At 34.0% G+C, this 23,123-nt stretch overlaps 1 protein-coding gene across 1 annotated transcript; it reads left to right on the forward strand.

The window, feature by feature from the left end:
* The first annotated feature begins 12,746 nt into the window (after positions 1–12,746).
* Positions 12,747–13,781, forward strand: LOC141719133 (protein FAR-RED IMPAIRED RESPONSE 1-like). The gene has a single exon (XM_074521515.1). It carries the CDS (start codon positions 12,747–12,749, stop codon positions 13,779–13,781), a length of 1,035 nt encoding a protein of 344 aa, XP_074377616.1.
* The last annotated feature ends 9,342 nt before the right edge of the window (positions 13,782–23,123 follow it).

A 23,123-nucleotide genomic window follows, 5' to 3' on the forward strand; every position in this document is an offset into this window, starting at 1 on the left:
AACATAGCCTGTACCACACTTCAACAATTGATATATCATTCATCATATCAGTGTCCTTAATAAAATGCATACTCTCTAGCTGCAATTTGAGGAAAAATATATACCAAAGACAATTGATAAAATTGAAAAATGAGAGGTAATAGCTAGATGTTATAAGTGGAGTGATTGATTTCTCAGGGGTCTTTAATCAAACACTAAGTACCTGTTTATAACAAAGAGAGAAATAGACAAATAGAGAATAAAGATACATTAAGACAGAGACCTGGATAGATACAGAGAAAGATGTGTGAAGTGAAACACCATCCATAGTTGCAAATCACGGAGAGGGGTGAATCAAATCAAAGATTTATAAGCCCTCATTACAATTCAAAGATTGAAGGTAGATTTGTAAACCAAAGTTGACCTGTATTGGTACCCTAATTCAACTCATAAATAAACCTCAATAAAACTTTATGTTAGAAATCTTACTCGAGTATGCCATTCAGAGACTGAATTGGTTGAAAAGAAGATTGAGAGATCGAGATGTAGTTGTGTGTATAAAGGGTGTGTTTGTATACGGACTGTGCTTACTTTTATTTCTAATATTTCTTTTTCACCTAAAATTTTTATAGTTTGTCCGCCTAAAATTTTTGGTTAAAGTTGAAATTACCGCCCTTTACTTTAAGAATTGTAACACTTTTTAAATACCCAATGGCAACACCAGAAATATATGTGACAATAGCAGTTTCACCATGTCTAAGGCAACACCGGATTATATCAGTTATAACATTAAAAAAAAGTATTGTCTTATCTCAAAATTTGGTCATCTAAAGTAACATTTTTGCTTGTAACACCAAAAAAAGTGTTGGTAAAGGCCATGTATGGTGTAGTGTAGCGTCTCAATCAAAAACTGATTTCTCTCTCGTTTTCACTCCTTTCTCGCTAATTTTTCTTATCTATTCACACTTACCAATCAATAATGGCACTCAATATTATTAGAGCAACTATCCCAGAGAAAGGAACAAACTACCTAGCTTTTACTGATGCTAACCAAGCCCCTGATAGTTTCAAGGGGTTTGTAAAACTTCTGTCTGAATCTTACCTTACAGGAGCTTCAACTGCTAACCCAGTGTTGTACCTAGATGTGCTGTATGAGTTTTGGACAACAGCTGTGGTAAGGAATATTATGAATGATAATTCTATATCTCTGGTGGTAACTTGCTCAGTTGGAGGCTAACAAATTGAGTTTAATGAGCAAGAGGTGAATATAGCATTGGGTCTTCCAACTGCAAACTTGGTGGAGGTGCCAACCCAGGATGAACTGACTGAGTTTATGGACTTCATCAATTATGATGGGAGAATCAACTTGTGAAGCTTGAACAGGACAAACTTGAGGAAGGAATGGTCCTTTGTGTTTGATTCTGTAGTAAGGGCCTTCACATGCAGGAAGACAGGGTATGACAACATTTCAAGTATGGTGCAGAAGATGGTGTACTCAATAGCCCACAACAGACACTTGAATGTTGGTATATTAATCCTGGAAGAACTTGCAACCAGGCTAACCATGCCCCTGTCTGCTAGAGAAAAGGAAATTTTCTTTCCTAGATTTATTATGTCCACTTTAAATCATAAAGTAGCAGACATATATTTTTAAAATGGTATAGATAGCACTAAAATAGGCAATTGTAAGCAAGTGTCCAAAATAATATTTGATTCACTTACTACAAAGAACAAGGTAAATGTAAGTCTGAAACTCACTCCATTCATGTTGGAGAAGTTTAGGACTTACCCTTACCCAATGCCTAACATGAGGTCCAATGTACAATCTAGAAGAGCTATGGTCTCTGAACCTGTGGAAGTACAAACACAGGAACACTCACGGGGACCTTCCCAAGCTGAAACCATTTCTTCAAAACCCTTAGTAGTTAGGAAACCAACCACCTCATCTTCTCAAAAGGATGAGGTGAGTAAAAGGAAAAGAAAGGAGGTAACCTTAACAGTTATAACTGAGAGTGGTGAGGATCAAACTGAAGCTGAGTTACCCTTGGTCAAGAGATCAAAGAAGAGTAAGAAATCTGAGCTGACCACTCAATCCACCTCTGTATCCTTCCAACAGGATGCAGTTGTAAAAATGGGGACTAAACAGACTCTAGATACATCCTCTCAACAGGGTGTGTCTATTGAAAAGAGCATTCACCCCAATGCACCTTGTACAGAGTCTGCACAGCCTGCACCTGAAGCAATTCAAGTGTATGGTAGGAGAAATAAGGATGGCACACACTGTGAGGGCACATATTTTGAAGCTCCCTCATCCATTCAGGGGGAGCTACCAACACTCATATCTGAGTAACAATCTCTAATCTCTCAAATTTCTTCTCTACCCACAACACTTGAATCCAATTCTCAAGTGCAAGCTAAATTAAGTGACTTGGTTCAAGAAACCTTGTTCATCACCCAGACACTACATTCAGATGGTGAGAGGCTACTAGCTGGTGTAGACCTTGATGACACCATCAAAAATATAGGGGATTCATCAGTTCTTACTGAAGACCCCATGGATATCTCAAATTCACCTTCATGTGCAAATCAGCCTTCACAGGCTGTTAGGTTTGAGGGTAGTACTCCTGAGGGGGAGCTATCTAAATCCTCTCCAATTCAATTGGAGGTTCCTCATATAGGAACAACTCCCCTCAAAACCCTAGCAGAAATTGCATTAGCAGTTGATGCTAGGAGTACAATTGTCAATGATCCTGTCATGGGGGAAGCAAGTATAGCACATTCAGGTGACAATGTGGTGCAAGACACACAAGGGTTTGAGACTGGTGCACATGACAATAACCCAGTCAAATCCCCTCCAATTCAATTGGAGGTCCCCACAACTAGTGTGGAACAACAACTAGTCATAAACACAGAGCAATCTGTGAGTAAAACTGTGACTTCAGTCACAAGTGGTTATGTTCCCTCACAACAACCTTCAACCTCACAACCTCAACAACCACATCTCCTTTCATAATGGCTACAGGAATCAGACTCTCAACCTACATCTGTAGATGATCTCCTATTTGAGAAGCTTTCTGATTTAGCTAACATCTCACAACACCTTATCACTTCAAACATGAGCAATCAAGATTATCAAGCTATCATGCTTACATACAATGAAGAAGTTGAGAAAAAAAAGAGAAAATTGTCAATGATGCAGAATAAGATGGTAATGTGGATGCATGGCTATCTCAGGACTTTGTATTAGAAATGAATCAAGTCTTGGCCAGGTTTAGGGAAGAATACATCACTATTCTGGGAAGAAATACCAAGGCCTTGACTCCACAAGATATATATGATGCAGTCACAGAAGTGAACAAAGCTCAACTTAAAGCTTTTCACCTTTTTGGTAAAGCTCTTGAAGTCAAGATGACTGGTCATAAGGGCAAAATAAGGAAGTTAGTAAAAGACAAAATGTATGAGATCATCCCATCTCAAGTACAGATCACTTCCAAGTTCAAGCATTTTGCTGATCAAATGTCAAGGATGGATCTTGCTACCATTGAAAAGGAAGTTAAAAATCTAAAATAATCCTCCATCTCTCTTCATGCAGTGCTCCAACAGTAAATCATTCATTTAAATGACACAAAAGTCAAGTTGGAGCAACTTCATCAAAGCAGATATGAGCCTTCAGCTTTGCTCATGGATGGCATCAAACATACTGTAGAAGCAACCTTTGGCTCCTCAACATCTACTAGCTCTTATCAGCCTGGGTCCACTTCTACAAATCTGCAAATCCAGTCTCTCCAAAACCAAGTCTCAGAATTGCAGACTTCTAATGCCACTCTCACTACACAGGTCCAAGCCTTGACTTCTCTAGTCAAGAGTCAATAAACAGACATCCAGATCCTGGTGGACTCTCATAAGTACCTTCAAATGCAAAATTATCTTGCTTTGGGGGCCATCATGGGGAAGCTCAACATTTCACTGCCTGCTTTACCTGAACAAATTAGGCCAGAAGTTTCAACTCCCCTACTCATGCCTATTCCCAAGACTAAGGGAGAGATTGAGGCTAGGATTGCAAAATCTAGGGATGCTAAGACACAATCTAAAGAGCCTGTTCAGGTGGGACAAAGCTCAGGTACTCAAGTTGATGTTGGGAAAGAAAGACTACTAAGGGCTGCAAAGGGACCTAATCAAGATAAGGAATTCAATGACCTTCTTGCAGCACTAAGAGTATCTATACAACACAACTATATGGGTTGCAAGAAAGCTTTGGGCAAGAACATTAATTTCATAAGAGCAGTGATGGTAAAAGTTGACAATTTTCTAGAGAAAAGGATTGTCATGAACATCAATGATGGTGGTGTGGACAGGTGTCTCCAGGTGACTCTTCCGTATCTTCAAACCTTAAGAGCATCTGAACTGGATGTAATGATTGATAGAGTGAATCCAGTCATTCAAGAAGACACTCAAATTCTCCAAGAGCTCAAAAAGGCACAGATAGCAGCTTTCCTAGAAGCCTATCTACATCCACACAAAGGAGTAGTTTATGTCTGTCCAACAACCAGTCAAGCAAGGCATCTCATTGTTCCCAAACATTGTGTTAGATCAAACATGAGGCTGATCATGAAATTGTAGTCTAATCTAAAGCACAAAAAGAACAAGAAGCAAGAAGATGTGGAGATGATACGAATCTTGGATAGATACCTTGTCAATGCTAACACCATGCTGCCAAATACTCAATACAATTGAAGGAAAGATGAGAATGATGATGAGCAGAAGGATGACAAATAAAAGCCTTCTGGCTCAAGTCCAAGTCAAGCCTCTAAAGCAGCTGATAGAAAAGACAAGAGACAAGGAGAGGAGAAGGAAGATGAAAAGAAGGATGATGGGAAGAAGAGAAGAAGTGAGAGGAGAAGTAAGAAAAATCATGATGGCTCAGAACCACACCAAACCCTAAAAATCCAATCACTACTAGCTCAACCTTTAGCTCAACCTTCAAAGTCAACAATCTCAACCATCAAACCACCTCAAATCTCTAAGCCTAAATTTCTATACAAGCAAACTGCTAATTCCTTTCTAAAAATTCCAATCACCACAAGCCAAACATCTCTAAAGAAAATCTCAATCCTACCTTCTGTCAAACCATCACAAAAAACTCATTTCAAGACTGTTGGGAGAAAACCTAAGAAAGCTAAGCCTAATGAAAAAGTTAAAGTCACTGAAAGGGCCATCTGGAATTATTTCAAGCAGAATGATTTTCTATCCTTAAATTGGTGCAATTCAGATGAAGACTATTTTCAACAACTGGCTGAGGAAATAGTTAGAGTCTGGGTTGTTACTTTAAAGGAAGTAAGAATCTACTTTCAAGATTGGTCCTTCACTTTTCTGGGCAGCAATTTGATGGACACTCTCTCTCCAACAGAAATCAAGAGAGTGATTAGTTTGTTGAAAGATAAGGATACTTCTACAAGAGCATGGAGATCAGTTCTAGCTGAATGGTTGATTGCAAGATAGGAAAGTGTTGAAAATACCAATCACCTCAAGCCAAACCTATCTAAAGTGTTGTGCAAGATATGCCTGTGTTTCAACAAGACTAAGTCAAATTGACAATCCTAAGTAAGTTGTATTGTAATCTTAGTTTGCATTTTATACTTGTAACATTTAAATTCTGTAAAAATGTCAAAGGAGCAGACTGGAGTCTTTTTCTTTAAACAGTATCAAGCCTAAGAATTCTTTCTGGAAGAAGATCAAGAAGATCATGCCTCAGAAAAATTATGAAGAAGCTTGGAGTTGAATAAATCTGTTTAGGGAAAAATGTTCTAAGTCAAGATCTCTAAAAGTCACAGATTTAGTGTTATAGAGAAGTCATTCGAGAACTCCAAAATGACTTATAGAGAACTCAGGAAAGCTACTAGAGAACTTAGAGATATCGACAAGCCAAATTGAAAACATGAAGATTGAAGATATCGACAAGTCATATCTTCACTAGAGAACTCAGAGTTATCGACAAGTCAACATTCATTAGAGAACTCTGAGTTATCGATAAGTCATATTCCACTAGAGAACTCAGAGATATCGATAAGTCAAAATTCACTGGAGAACTATGAGTTATCGACAAGTCAAATTTGACTAGAAAACTCTAAGTTATCGACAAGTCAATAAGTCACTAGAGAACTCATATCGATAAGTCAAAGTGAAGATATGAAGACTAGAGATCTCAACAAGAAAAATTCTCTTATAGAGAACTCAGAGACCTCTACAAGTCAAATCACCTATGGAGTATTAGAGATCTTGATAAGTCATTGTACTTATCGATATGTCAAGACCTCTATATGCCTAACTGGAGATCTCGAGGTAAAATCTCAAAGTACAATTTGCAGACCAGTTCAATATCCAAGATTAAAAATCAATAAACAATCCAACCAGCTGGATTGACAAGTCTATAAAAAGCAGCTTGAAGAGTGTGCAAGATCAAGGGTGAAAATTAACTGACAAAGGAAGATTAAAGTTAACACATGATGTAAAGATATGTTAAGCCAGAAATGGAAGATATGCTTTTCCTAAAATGGAAATGACAAGTGACAGCTTACTAAAGTTAATAGCATGTCTTATTATACACTGTGTAAACCAGCAGTTAGCTAAATTATAAAGTTAACACTGGTCCTTTGTGAGATGTAACAATTTAGATCAGGAACTCTTGTATACTCTCAAGAAAGAAGCTAAGCTCTTTATAACAAAGAGCCTAGAAATTTTGTAGCAAACTATTCTTAATTTTAATATAAAATTAAGGGAGTTTTGAAATATATGTGTTCTTTATTATTGCATGTTTAATTTTTGCATTAATACATTTCACTACAAGATTTGATTTACTTTGTTCACAACCATAAATAGTTCAAGAAAAACATAAAAACACAAAAACACATTCACCCCCCTATGTGTAATTCATTCCTAACAGAATGAAAATCTCAAACCTACCTTCTGTTAAGCCACCAACCAATATTCATTACAAATATGTTGGGAGAAAACCAAAGAAAATGCAAGTTACTGAGAGGGCCATCTGGAAGTGTTTCAATCAATGTGATTTTATACCTCTGAACTGGTGCACCTCAGATGAAGACCACTTTCAACAATTAGTTGAAAAATTGGTCAGAGGTTGGGTTGTAACACTAAGGGAAGTAAGAATCTACTATCAAGATGGATCCTACACATTTCTTGGCAGAAACTTAATGGACACATTTTCACCCACAAAGATAAAAAGGGTGATAAGCTTACTGAAGGACAAGGATACTGTAACTAAGGCATGGAGATCTATTTTGGATGAATGGTTGGTAGTAAGGGAAGAAAGAAGAGCATGTAAAAGGCTGAAAGAGACGAGAGGAAAAGAAAGTATATTGAGGAGATAGAAATGTTCATACAAAGATCTAAAGAACTTAATGCAAAGGGGATGAGCAGAATTACCAAGGATGGACAATTTATAAACATCAAGGTTGGTAGATTCTCAAGAATTAGGGTTGGTTTCTTGTACAGTTATCCATTAGATGATAAGCTCAAACTAGTAGAAGCTCTAAGAGGAATACCAATCATAGAGCTGGAAGTACTTGTAGAGTTAAAGAACCTTATTAGAAAAGAAACAGGAGATGAGACATTTTTCTGATAAATGTATCTTTGAAATTCAAGAAATCACTTAATGTATAAAAGTTGTATTTCTATCAATTTTTATGTAATGTTTTCTTGTTCATTGTAACTTGGGGTTAGTCTTGTTACCGGGCATAAATTTGTGATGGTAATCTTCTCACAAATTGGGGGAGATTGTTATGCAAGACATGCATGTACTATAACAAGACTAAGTCAAATTAATAGCCCTAAGAATTAGTTGTATGATAATCTAAATTTGTATTTTGTACCGTATTACTTGAGTCTGTAAAAATGTTAAAGATTCAAGTGGAGTATTTTTCTGTAAACTGTCTCAAGCCTAAGAATAAACTCTAGAAGAAGATCAGGAAGATCATGCCTCAGAAAAATTGTGAAGAAGCTTGGAGTTGAATAAATCTGTTTTAAGAAAAATATTATAAGTCAAGATATCTACAAGTCACAGATCAAGTCATATAGAGAATCCATCCAAGAACTCCAGAATGACTTATCGACAAGTCAAAAATAGCTTCTAGAGAAGTCTCAGAGATATCGACAAGCCAAATGAAGATATGAAGATTTGAGATATCGAAAAGTCAAGTTATCATTAGAGATATCAGAGATATCGATAAGTCAGAATGTATATAGAGATCTCTAAGATATCGACAAGTCATTTCTGCAATAGAGAATTCAGAGATATCGAAAAGTCTTTTCTATATGCAGAAATTCAGAGATCTCGACAAGCCAAATTCTCTTATAGAGAACTCAGAGACTTCGATAAGTCAAAACAACTATAGAGAAATAAGAGACCTCGATAAGCCATTATACTTATCGAGATGTCAAGTTCTCTACATAACAAACTGGAGATCTTGATATAAACCTCAAGTAAAGAATGCAGACCAGTTAAAGATCCAAGATTGTCAATCAACAAACAAATCAATCACTGATTTGAAAAGTATACAAAAGCATCTTGAAGAGTACAAGAACAAAGGCCAAGATTAACTGACAAAGGAAAGTCACAGACATGCACGATTTGCAAAGATATACTAAGCCAAAAATGGAAAGCTTTAGATAACTTAAAGTAGGGTGTAGTACATGTTATTGCATGTTGTGTAAAACCTGTGTTTACTGATCTATAAAGTAAACATTGATCCTTTGTTTTTAAGTGTAACAAACAGATCCAGATTTTCTTGTAACTCTCTCAAAATGGAAGCTGAGTTCTTTATCAACAAAGAACCTAGAATTTTGTAGCAAGACATACTTGATTTTAGTATAAAATTAAGTGATTGAATGTGCATGTTTATTAATTTTATTTAAGCACTATATCTCTACAAGTTAAACTGCTTTGTTCATCATATCCAAAATAGTTTAAAAAGCTTAAAAATATCCAAAACACATCCATCCCCCCTCTATGTTGTATTTATTATCTAACATTCCTAGATCTTTGATACTTCTAAACTAAGGATTGGTGCATGGTTTATAGACCAATAATACGGGTTTATAAAACTTGTACTAAAATGTACTAACATGGTTTCCAAAGCTATCTTGTCTATTTCCACTTTCAGTGTTAGCAAATCTGTGCAGAATCTTTTAGGTCTGTGACCCTCCTTTTTCCAGTAAATCTTAACCCTTGATCTTGTATTCTTCAAGCTGTATTTTATAGTCTTTCCAGTTTAGTGATAGAATTTTTTGTTGACTGATAATCTTGAATATTCAATTTTTCTATATTCTAAATTATGAGATAGTTTGTCGAGATCTCTTCTGTTATATAGAAATGTTACATATCAATAAGTACAATGAATTATCGATATCTTGAGTTCTCTACATATGTCTTTGACTTGTCGAGGTTTCCAGTTCTCTACATATAGAATAACTTGTCAATATCTCAAGTTCTCTACATAGGCTTTTCACTTGTCGATATCTATAGTTCTCTACAAGAAGATTTGGCTTGTCGGTATCTCTAGATCTCTACATGAAGAAATGACTTGTCAATATCTCCAGTTCTCTACATGTTTTTTTGACTTGTCAATATCTGAGATCTGTACATGCATTTTGACTTATCGATATCTCTTGGGACTTCTATATAAGTCATTTTGGATATCTCGACAAACTTCTCCATATCCCTTGATCTGTGACTTGTCAATATCTGACTTAGAACATTTTTCCTAAAACAGCATTATTTAAATCCAAGCTACTAGACTTCTCTTTGAGGCATGATCATGATTTGATCTTCTTCCAGAGTTTATTCCTTAGCTTGAAGACTTTTTACAGAAAATTCCTCCCGTCTAATCTACTTAACATTTTTCAAATTCAAGGAATATAATTACAAAATACAAATTTAGATTATCATACAACTTATCATTGGGTTTGTCAATATGACTTAGTCTTGTTATGTAAAGGCATCTCTTGCACAACACATCTCCAATTCATAGGTTTTAAGAACACCATATAAAACCTCAAAAGTTATTCTGCCTAGATCTCTCCTTTCTCTTATTGCAGAGATCTTTTGTTTTAAATGGCCAGGAAGAGTGAGCAAGAATTTCAGGTTGACCTCCTCAACCTTTTAGAACTTGTCATGCAGCTGCAAGTCATTTATTAGATTATAGAACCTTTCAAAAATCTCAGTGCCATCTTTAGATTTAGCCATAAAACCCTCATATTATGAGATAAGAATTCTTCTTTGGTTTGACCTTACTTCCTCGGTACCTTCGCACACGATCTCTATTTTCTTCCATATCTGCTTGGCCGACTTACAATTATCAGTTGTTGTACATAACGTTATTAAGAGACTCAATTAAAATACGTTACAAGGAACTGTCAAGTGAAACTTTCTCTTTCACTGGTTCAGTATATGTGGATGGATCATTAGAAGCATAATGAACAGAAATGACTATACCACCTTCAGTTATTTCAGGTACCCTTACCATAGGGATGAAGGGGCCATGGTTGAGAATTTAAAGATATAGTGGATGAGCTATCCTGATGAAAAACATCATTTTCTTCTTCCACATATCTTAGTTTCATTTGTCAACGACGTGGATCTTGATACTACTAAGTTTTTGTGCAATCATACTTCCAAGATCTAATCTGTTTTACTTTCAGATTTTGCTCTGATACCACTAGTTAGGGATAAAATGCACACATGTGGGTGAATATGTGTTTCTTGATTTTTTTTTAGACTTCGTAAGTTGCTTTAAAGAAAATCAAGTTTTATGTTTAAGCTTTGGAACTCAACAAGCTATATGAATTTTGCATTGATAATTAATTGACTGTAGAAGATACAGAAAAAATAAATTGAGATTAAAACTCAAAATTATCCAATAAAAAATAGCATGACTTCGAATCAAAAAGAACGTGAACGAAAAAATAAATTATATTCGGTTCGATCGGATCCATAGCATAACTTTAGTCGGGTTTTTGATCGAACCGACTGAATTTTCAGCCATAGGCAGAATGGTTCATGGATGCGGCTAACTGCTAGCTTTCCTTTTTATCCCCCTCCTTCTTATTCAAAGGAGCAAGGCAGATTAAAGGAAGGAATTGAACTCTTATACTTTGTTATTAAATATTCTTTTGACAACATAATATGTAAGATCCTACATTTAAATTTAAATAAATTATTTGAGATAAAATAACTTTATTATATAAATTAGAATTTAATAAATAAATAAAAATTCTTTAATTTTAAAAGTTATCATTTATGTTTAACATCTTGATATATTTTTTCGTACCTGATTAATTATTTTTTTAAAATTACAAATATTTTATAATACATATTATTAGCATAACTTTTATTCTGAATTCATAAAAAAATTATATGCCAAAAAATATTTTTAATTCAATATTCGGAATTTTAATTTATACGTAAATATTAATAATTCATATATAAATGATTTATAATTCTCAACCCTTAAGTGTTTGTTTTTTTCTAAATAAAAAAAGTGTTTTTTAATTAGTTTTTACCTAAATTCTGTCATTTATATACATATGGAGGTGGGTGTGTGTGTGTATGTGTGTATATATATATTTTGAAAATAGATAACTTATTTTTTATTTTAAAATTAAGATTTAATCTTAATTTTTTATAGAGAGTTACTTATATTTATAAAGAAATATATATGTAAACATGATTTTTTTAAAGAGAATAAGGATCCTAAGGTTAAACTTAGGAAAATTTTCTAAGATAATGGTTGACTTGAGTATATTATATTTGTTATCAAATTACTTACTTTCCTAATTTAAAGACATGAAAAATATATGGTAAGTAAATATTTAATAATAAATGATTAGCATTACTTGTTTACATGTATTTGTGGGTATCTTAGAAAAAGTATCCTAAAGTATCATAATGTTAACATTAGGATCTTTATTCTCTTTTAAAAAAGGAAATGCTATGTTCCCCAAAAATTTACCCCAAATTTTTACCCACAATGACATGGCAGGGTGATGTGGCAACCAAGACTTAATATACAATTACATCTTTTTTAAAATCATATCAAAAACTAAAATACGTAGAAACTAAAAACCCATAATTATGTATTTGCCCTAGTTTATACAGCTCTAAACGCGCTTACATCTTCTTTCTTCCTTATTAATCTTACTTGTTGATCTTGTTATGGGTTTCAAGTTGTAGTTTTTATTAAAAAATTCTTTATTCACATACATAAATTTCAATACATTTTTTCTCATACTGATATGGAGGAGCATAGTCCCAGCGACGAATCACGTAGTAAATCAGTCGAGGCTGAAAAGAAAGATGATTTATATTACAAAATAAGGTGGAAAAGCCAAAAATTGGAATGCATTTTGATACATACGAAGAATTTGTTCAATATGTTGAAAACTATGTCAGACAAGAGGGATTTGCGATTTTTCAAAGATCAACATCAACTACTGACGACGGAGAAAAAAGGTATAGAACACTATCTTGTTTAAGAGAAGGTAACAAATCTTCGAGATTGAAAAATGAATTTTCCATGAAGCCTGTTGCAAGAATAGGTTGCAAGGACAAATTTAATGTGATTATAGGGGTAAAAGGAAAATATTTTATTAATACTCTTAATCTGCAGCATAATCATTCCTTGAGTCCAAACAAATCTTGATTTTTTCGTTAAAATCGAGTTATAGGAAAAGATATAAAGAAGAAACTCGAAATGAATGACATAGCTGGAATCAGGCCAAATAAAAGTTATCACTCTATAGTAGTTGAAGCCGGTGGACCTAAAAATATGTCATTTTTAGAAAAAGATTGTAGGAATTTTCTTGATAAGGTACGTCGTTTGAGACTTGGTGAAGGAGATGCTAATGCAATTAACAATTATTTCTTGAAAATGCAAGCTGATAATTCCAAGTTTTTTTATGTAATGGATTTAGATGAAAAAGGTCGGTTAAATAATATTTTTTGGGCTGATGCTAGAAGTAGAGCTGCTTATGAAGAATTTGGTGATGTCATTACTTTTGACACGACATATTTAACCAATAAATATGATATGCCATTTGCGCCATTTATTGGAGGTAATCATCACGGACAATCAATTTTGCTTGGTTGTGGATTAATTTCTAAAGATGATACAGATACATTTAAATGGTTATTTAAATCTCGGCTAACATGTATGTCTGACCATGCTCCAAGTGCAATAATAACTGATCAAGATAAAGCGATGCAGAATACAATTAAAGAAGCGTTTCCACGTCCTCGTCATCGCTTGTGTTTGTGGCATATAATGAAAAAGCTTCCTGGAAAATTGAAGGCACATAAAGAGTATGATTCCATTAAATTTTTCTTGAATAATGCAATATATAATTCTCTCATACATGATGAATTTGAAGAGAGTTGGGCAGAGATGATAAAAAAGTATAAACTTGAAAATAATGATTGGTTGAGTGGTTTGTATGATGAAAGGTATCGGCGGGTGCCAATTTATGTGAAAGATTATTTTTGGGTCGGAATGTCAACTACCCAGCGAAGTGAGAGTATGAACTCTTTTTTTGATGGTTATGTTAATTCTAAGACTATGCTAAAAAAATTTGTAGAGCAATATGAGAATGCCCCTGCAAATAAAGTGTCCAAGAAAAATCAAGAAGATTTTAGTTCTAATAATTCAATGTATCCTTGCATAACTGATTATGAAATGGAGAAAGAGCTTCAATCTTTTTATACTAACAGAAAATTGAAAGAGTTTCAGTAGGAACTAAAAAGAAAGCTGTATTGTGAGGTGTCTCAAATTCAAAGTGATGGTTCAAAATTCCATGTTGTTGAAGATTGTAAGTTTGGAGAAAAGAGAAGGCATGTAACTTACTGTGTTGAGGTATATGAGAAAAATTTAACCGTGGCGTACAAATGCAAGTTATTTGAGTTTAGGGGAATTCTATGTAGACATGCGATTTCGGTTCTTATTCACAAAAAAATTTACCATATTCCTCTAATGTATGTATTGCGTCAATAGAGAAAGGATATTAAACGATGTCATACTCGCGTCAATGTACGTTCTAATGTTATGCCAGTGAAAGTTGAAGTACAGCGGTTTGAGAAGATGTGTAATGCTTTTCACGAGGTGGTTGATTTAGCAGTAGAAGATGATACAAAACATGAAAGTGTTATGAAATGGATTGCTGGTTAAAAAAAAAGTTTTGCGTGGTAAAAATGATCAAACCAGTCATAAATCTATACCTTTTTTGACCTATATTGATCCTGTTATTGATAAGGGAGATAACACTGATTCAGTTGAGAATAAAAAAATCAGAAGTCCGCTAGTAGTAAGAGGGAAAGGGCATCGGCCGACTAAGAGGATTAAGTCTACTGTTGAAAAGGTTGTTAAAAAAAAGCAAAAGAAGAAGGTAATTAAAGAGGTAAAAGCTGTTGATATTGAAGTGCCTCAGGTGAGTGATATTAACTTTTATGTACTTGAATACTATTTTCTTTAATTTTAATTTATTTAAATTGTTACTTATTATTATGATGTTTAGGCTAATAATGAAAGTGATTCTCAATATCGAACTTAGCATCAGATTCAGAATACTGAGAAGGTGAATCAGGTTGATGCTTAATGTGTTTAAACATAGATGATGTTTTGTTCTAATTGTGTTAAAAAACTCATTCTCAGCAGGTTCAACCCCAACAAAAAACATCTATGCAGTCACATATTACATCCACATCGCTTGATCAAGCAGCATCTTATGAGCATACTGGTATTAGTAGAAAAATTCAGCAGCAAGATCTGGAGAGTACTTATAAAGAACAACCAACAAATCATGGATACGTCATTTCTACTCCTGGACAAACATTTCACTATTTTCACGGGATAATTATGTCATGTATAATGTTGGAAGCGATTTATACTCTGAAAAAGAACGCAAAAGCATCTTTATAGTGAACTTGTCAGAAATTTTTCTAGCATAGGTTACAGGGAAGACCAGGTTTTAAGTATCATTCAGAAGCTAGAGTGTAATAACTTAAATTTTTGAGACTTTGTAAAATGCTTAATGAATAGTAACCCTAATAGACGGGAAAACCCTTTTTAGACCACACTATATTGTGCATGAACAATTGAGTTTCGGAGTTGATAACATGAGTATATGTACCAAATGAGTGTATGTACACACTATTAGTTTTCGAAGAAAATGAACTTTGAAAAAAAATGACCGTATCCACGAACCATCAAGGATTACGGGAATCACAATATAATTAAGAATATAAAATCCTATGGATTTATATCCAAGAACGATACTTCAAAACATAAAGAATGTATACGAACGGATTCACACCGCGAACCATTTACGAGAAATTATTACGAAAACGAATAAGCGACCAAGCAAACTCGTAAATGAATAAATAAACGTATCAACCAAACTAACTAAACTAACTAACCATGGTAAGAAACTAACCATGGATAGGTTACCAAATAGTAACCTAAACTAGGAAGCATGATGACCTAAACCTAGGAATAGTAAAGCTAAAACCTAAAACTATATAGTTATCTTGTAAACCTAGGAAGGTAGCAAGATATGCCCTAAGATATGCCAAGATTTTCTATTCCTAGGCTCTATACTAAAAGATATACAATTATACAATACAATATTTCAAAAGATGCAATCAAGAAGCACACAAAAATCTCTTTCTCCCCCATTTTCTCTTCCATTCGGCCAAACACCAAGAAAAGGAGAAAATAAATTTCAAAACTCTCTCTTCTGGCCATGGAAAAAATCCACCATTAATTCATAAGCTTCATACATCATAAACTAAGGGAAGATAAATTTTTGAGCTCGTTTTATTGAGGCTTGATGGGTGAAATAAATTCAAAAAAAGTGGTAGAATCGTATGAATAGTAACTTTTCTTTGGTTTCTTGATTTTAATAGTTGATCTAGGTTCCAAAAACCATATCAAGTATTCCCAAGACTTCACCATCATCAAGAAAACATCTCAATATTTCAAGAAAGGTATAAATCTTTGACCTATCTTTATTTAAGGTTTAAGTTCAAGAATCTTTTGAAACCTAGTTATAAACTTATTTTTAGTGGTTGATTTGTGTAATCTTGATGTTTAGTTAATTAGTTCTAAGGTTGATGATTGTAGCCTCAAGAACATGATCTTCTTGAGAGGAGTTAGTATGGGGATGATTATTTGATGATTGTGGGTGGTAGTATAGAGATTTAAGACGTAAACGAAACTCAGATCGTAATCGAAATCTCGCTAAAATGAACAAAACTCAATTTTACGTTTCTGCAGAAAGTCGCGAATGTTTAAACTCTATTTTCTTGAAAAGTCACACTTTATTATCATATACAATATTATAAGGATCGTTTAGGCGCTTGAATCACTTGATTCCGATATATGGATCAAAAGTTATGACCGTTTTAGTAAAAGTGATTTACGCGACAAAAAATGCTACGAATTACGAACTTTGAGAATATAAATGATTGACTTAAAAATATTCATAAATCATGAAATATTTACATAGAGTATTAAATAGAGTTCCTTAACTTCTATAAAAATTTCAAGTGAAAATAAGGATTTTTCAGTTTTATAAAAATATCAGAACCAAGACCGCGCGATTAAAAAACCGTTAGAAATCATAAGCGGAACCGACGATGAAAAAGCAAACGGATAGAAGGTACTTCGAAAAGGAAGCGACCGTGACATGAATAAGTACTTGAGGTAATAACAAGGTTAAAATGATTTTAAAGAACAAATAATAAGTAGCATATGTGTTCGATTCGTCGTAAACAAGAATGGGATCTAAAGAAACGGTTTATGTTTATGGTTATAGATTCTGAGCGGACCCTACAGCATCCTCCACCTCAAAGTTCCAGAAAAGTTTACGAACCAAACTCCATATACTATTGTTTTGTGAAAGGATTGTTGTATTATCTTTTGCATAAATGTCATACTTGCCATGATACTAAGTATTTGAGTTTTCGTATATATAGCGATGGTGTTACGATATGTATATGTCGTAAAATGTTTTAAGGTCGCCATGAGCGTGATGTATAATTATAAGACCGAGAGTCGGTCAAAGTTTTAAAATGAAAACCCGGGAATCATTCCGGTGATGTTTTGGACGATTAAAGTCCGTACTTATTTTATTCTAAGCGACTCAATGTCCACTTGCAAAACATTAAATACCTCGAACTTTTATTAAAACGATTTTCAAAGATCGTATTCCATCAACTATATTTAATTATTCGAATAATGGATATTATTTCGTGTATTCATTTAATATAAGAGAATTATTCTCCAACTATTATTTATTTCAAACTCGATTAGTTATTAAAGATTACTTTAAATTACTTAAACATAAATTTGTTGAGGAATATTATTTGAAATATTCTTTTTAAATATAATTATTCGAGGTTTATTTATTTAATAATTATTATTTAATTATTATTTATTTAGTAAATAATTTAATATGATTTAAAAATCATAAAACCTGATTTAAAATACTTTCTGAATTTCAGAAAATCATTCGAATATTTTCAGATCGTCGAAGAATATTATCTCGAATTATTTTAAATATTTTGAATATAGTTTCAAAAGAAACTCCCCCTTATTTAATTCTCGGAAGTACATATATATATACACTAATAAGATAAGCTACTTTTATCAACAAGCAAAATGCTTGAAGAACTTCGATGTGGTTCGACTTCTCGAGATATGATAGGATTATTTTAAGGACTTGGAGGGGTAGACTCTAGTACTATGTGTACTAGGGAGACTACCAAAGGTACCGCAGGCGAAGGTACTCTGTGTACTCAGGAACTTGTGAAGTATGTGTATACCCAAAATGGGACACGTAGCCCAAATGCAGCAAAGGTGATAACCGGGATACGAAGGTGTCATCCTTCTACTAGTAGAAAATATTATTGATTGTCCGTAGTACGATTGATCATCGTATGCGGTAGCTCCAGTGAATGTCCTATTCTTCCAATTAGAATTGTGATGCAATACTGTAACCCAAGCCTAGGTACTGGGTTTACCATTAAGGTATTTGCAGGATAATAAATCCACTAAAGAATTGTTTTCGAAAGAAGGTGTGTATCACCGAGGAAAACTATTTTGATAAAACATATTTATCATATATGGTATTATACCTGAGTTTATCATATAGTCATTTTATACTGTACATTATTATGCTGGGCATTATAGCTCACACTTGTTTTCTTAAATTGACACAACATAACAGTGAATCAGGATGCCTATCATGAAACTCACAGCCAGGAAATGAGTAGGAAATGACCAGTTGTTCCGTAGAATGTTTGGTTCTATACCTCAGGTAGATCGAATAAGCTGGATTGGTTTTCAGTTGTTTTTAGTCCAGCTTATTTACATGTATGACTTATGTAAGATAATAAATAAGAAACGGATATTTGATCGACAGACTAACTGTAACACCCCCAAATTCGGGGTCGGGGATCTGGGTTGTCACGAGTTCCATTTCCCTTAATAACACCCAATCTTAATAAATAATCAACTACTCTGTACTGTGACCCCACAATAAACACACACACCACAAGTTATAGTCTCAGAGATGAATATCCAAAAATAATCACGAGTCATTTTATTCCACAATTATATGCCAATACACCTTAAAAGGGGTTTCTGAATAATTTTACATTTCTTTGCCATTATTACAATTTATAAAGATACATAAGTCTGGTACATCGAAATTTGAAAGCCTAGCCTATTGGTAGATCCTACCTTAGCTACACGGCATCAACGCCTACAGGAAACTACGGAGCGTTTCCTATCTGCTCGCGAATTGGGAGCTTGATCCTGTTCATCTTGTATATCTGATGTTGTGTGATGAAAGAAGAAAGCAAGGGTGAGCAACAATCCCACCAAAATAATATGTATAATGATTTACAATATACGAGCATTCTCATAGTACTCATGAAAGTCTTGGTCAAGAAGAAATGAACCAAGTTGATATCTTAACGCGACCAAGTCGCAAAATATTCAGTATATATATATATACTTTTCAAAATCTTGGAAGTCCTCTTCCATGCATAATATACACAGAGTTCCGGTTTATAACTGTATAAAAATATCGTTGCAAGGTGATCTCATATATATAACCTTGTCTCAACGTTTTTCTGAAAATCTTTGTCATGCATAAGATAATCATTTACTAGATATAAGTTTAAAAGATGAAGTTACAAGATACTCCAATATACTTATATCTTTTCCGAATACTACTTGAACTACCACCGTTCAAGTTATAATTAGTTTCAAAAGTTCATCACATAGATGAGACTACAAGACAAGATTTGAATAGATTCAATCTTTGAATATTATTATAAATAATGAAGTTACGAGATACTTCATTAAGTCCCGATATATATATACACCTATATATATACATTTCATACACTCCTTGAAAACCTCTGTTATGAAAATTATAAACAGAGTTGCAATATCCAATGAATTTGGAAAGGAGAAAACCTTGGCATAAACCTGATATCTTGCTGATCAGGCAAAGATACCAATAAGTAACCTTTTCTACTAGTAGACGGACGAATTCCCCACTGGTCATCACCCTGGTCGCAATAGATACTTATGCTGGACTGCCACTCAGCCACGTACGCATTTGATGGACTCCCACTGAGCCACTTACACTTTCATGGATGCCCACTGAGCCCATGTTGCTTATGCCGACTCAAATAGATGGACTTACTTCCCGAACGTTGGGTAAGTAATCAATTTATTTATCAAAACGGCAACCTCGTTGCGAATATAAAATACACCACAGAGCCGGATCCTTTAGATTTTTGAACGAGTATTCAAGTCCCCTTCAAAAAGGAAGATCTTAAATTTAAAAACGAGTTTTGGGATCAGCTCTAAACTTTAAAAATCATTTTGAAGACTAGAAAACATTTTTAAGAATGTTTGGAGTACTGCTGATTTATTAAAATAAATCAGTCCCAATATATTAGAAAATATCTGAATATTATTATTTAAATAATATTCCCAAAAAGGATAATCTCTATAAAAATAATCGAAGTAGAAGTGTTAAAACTCATACTTGAAATGGGAATTAAATAACCAAAGATATACTTATACCAAAGTACTGTCTTTATTTGAATAATCAAAAATAAGTTTGATTGTCGAAACATTATTCTTTAATAAAATAAAGAATATTACTTAGTAAATAATCGGAGTCATAAGTCCTCGAATGAATATTTAAAATAATATTCATTAATAAAATAAACGGAGTCATAAGCCCTCGAATGAATATTCACAATAATATTCATTAATAAAATGAACGGAGTCATAAGCCCTCGACTGAATATTCAAAATAATATCCATTAATAAAATAAACGGAGTCATAAGCCCTCGAATGAATATTCAAAATAATATTCATTAAATAATATAAAGTTATCGAATAAACCTTATTCGATTAATAGTTTTGAAAACTACATCAATATATATATATAAAAATATATATATATAATATACTCGGGAACATCTACTCCCGGTTTTAGAAAAGGGTTCACCTTTGGGTCCCCTACACTCAGGGTATTCGCAACTACTGCTTATCTCTAGCATAGGTATTATACAACTAATAAGCATTTGAACCAACAGATATATAAATCAAGAATACGAAACAGGCATGCATATATATCATATCAACATGCTCCAATATATCGCAAGAATTTGCTAATAACAATCATGCACTTATCACAAGATAATGCATGTACATATATACATCACAACAACAGTATAACGGGTAGAAAACTTGCCTGAGTGCTCCCGGATAGACTTAAGCTTAGAGTGGGTCCGATAACCTATGAACAACAACATAAGTCGGAATTAAACCCCGTTTGCTTAAGAAACTAGACTTTAACCATTTAGAGTCCTAACGTTCGCTTTCGCACTTAACGATTCACTTAAGTCGCTCGAGTACCCTCGGCTCCACCATTTTTAATAAATTAGCCATTAAGATTTTTAAGGAGATTCTTTCGCGAGTACCTTACCAACTGCCTAATCCACTTTGTTTCATACCCGAAATAGTCATTTAAAGTCCTTAACCAAGGTTTTAAAGTAAGGCGAAGGGTAATGGTTCGGTCGCGAAACGCCGTTACATAAAACGGTCGTTTCTCCTAAACCGTACATCGGATTCAAACGAAGCACATATCAAAATGAAGCTCGTAACATGAACTATCTAATCATTGCAATGGTCAAAACCTAACAGGGAGTTCTCGGGTCCTGATGTTAAGAGCAAAAACAGTCTAAAGTAAATCGGACATTACGACGGCTATGTTTACGCGATTTCCCAAATTTTTACCATTCCAAATCATATCAATCCAACTACCAATCAACAACAAATCAAGATACACATCAATGCTACTGATTTCAGTCATAATAAGCTCAAGGATCTCAATCCAATCATATATTATAACATCTCCAAATTCAACTAAACTACTTAACAATTAAGCTCGAATCACGCTTATCATTCAAATTACTACTCATCCATCCAAACCATCTCCAAACTTCAACATTCAAACTTATTACTAAAGGGTGTGAAGATTTATACATTTCTTGGAGGGTGGAAAGTTACTAGGAAGCCTTATGGAGCCTCCTACAAGCTTGATCTTTCCAAAAAAATCAAGAACACAAAGTTAGGCTTTAAAGTTTCTAAAAGTCCGATTGAAAGAACTGTAAAACTGAGGGTCTTACCATGCTTATTTGGACAAGACTTGTGAACAAGAATTGTAGGCCATCTCAATACCTTTCCAACGAGCTATAGAACACAATATTTGAGTGAGTATTGAAGGAGATATGGTAGTTTGAAGTTGCTGTGTTTATTTTCGCCGAGAGCTTGATGAAGAAAAGGGAAGAGCTTTTGTGTTTTTTGTGATTTGTTTTGATTTGCCTTGGTTGGTTGACTTCTGTTTTGTTTTAATCATTTTTAACCATGAAAAAAAAATCTGTGGTTATAAATCAACCACACTTCTTTCCCTTATGTCATACTTTGGTCATCATGTGATGTCACCCTCCACACTTGTCCTCTTCTTGTTGGTTTGATGACATCATCATCCCTAACCTCCTTGATTAACTCTTAATTGCTTGCCTAATGACCGCTGATCTGTTATACGGTTCGCTTAACTTTCGTTTTCGCTTATCGTTTGAGGGATCATACCCGGAATCTTATTACTTAGGTTTCTTTAACCTTTCTCAATACATTATATTCCTTTCATGATCCTCTCTTTTAATCCTTGAATTTAAATCCTTTTTATTCTGTTACCTTATACTCAATTCTTTCTGTATCTGGTAGATTTTCGGGAAAAATCAAAGTGTTCGAATTTGGATTCCGACGATCTTTACATACACTTATTTATCATATAGAGTACTAATAGTATCCCAGAAGATCAATAAAAGAGCCCCTACATAGTATGGCATGAAAAGTTTTCTTATTCAGCATAATCAGCAAAACACTATTCATAAGAGTTTCAAAAATTCCAAAAATTGGGGTTATTACAGTCTCCCCTCCTTAAAAGGATTCCGTCCCGGAATCAGATAGAAAATGAATAGGGATACTTTCTTAGCATTGCACTTTCTAATTCTCAAGTAAATTTTCCACATTATGGTTCTACCACCAAACTCTGACTAGTTTGATAACCCTTCTCCTAAGCACTTGTCCTTTTTCGATCTATAACCCTTCCTGGTTGCTCCATATAGGTTACGTCTGATTGCATGTCTATGCGTTCATACGCCCTTATTTGTCTGGCATCCGAATTATACTTCCTTAATATTGATACGTAGAACACGTTATGAACTTGCTACATGTTCGGGGGTAGGGCTAGCTCATATGCTAACTTCCCAGTACGTCTTAATATCTCAAAGGGTCCAACAATTCGTGGGCTTAGCTTTCTTTTCTTTCCGAACCTCATCAATCCTTTCCAAGGGTTTCCAAGGGGATACCTTTAAAAACACTAGGTCTCCTACTTCCTATTCTTTGTCCTTTCGTGTCAAATCAACATACTTCTTATGTCCATCTTGGGCTACTACCAGCCGTCCTCTGATTAGATCTAT

This window comes from Apium graveolens, chromosome 4 (assembly GCF_009905375.1).
Source record: "Apium graveolens cultivar Ventura chromosome 4, ASM990537v1, whole genome shotgun sequence".
Classification (NCBI taxonomy): Eukaryota; Viridiplantae; Streptophyta; class Magnoliopsida; order Apiales; family Apiaceae; genus Apium; species Apium graveolens.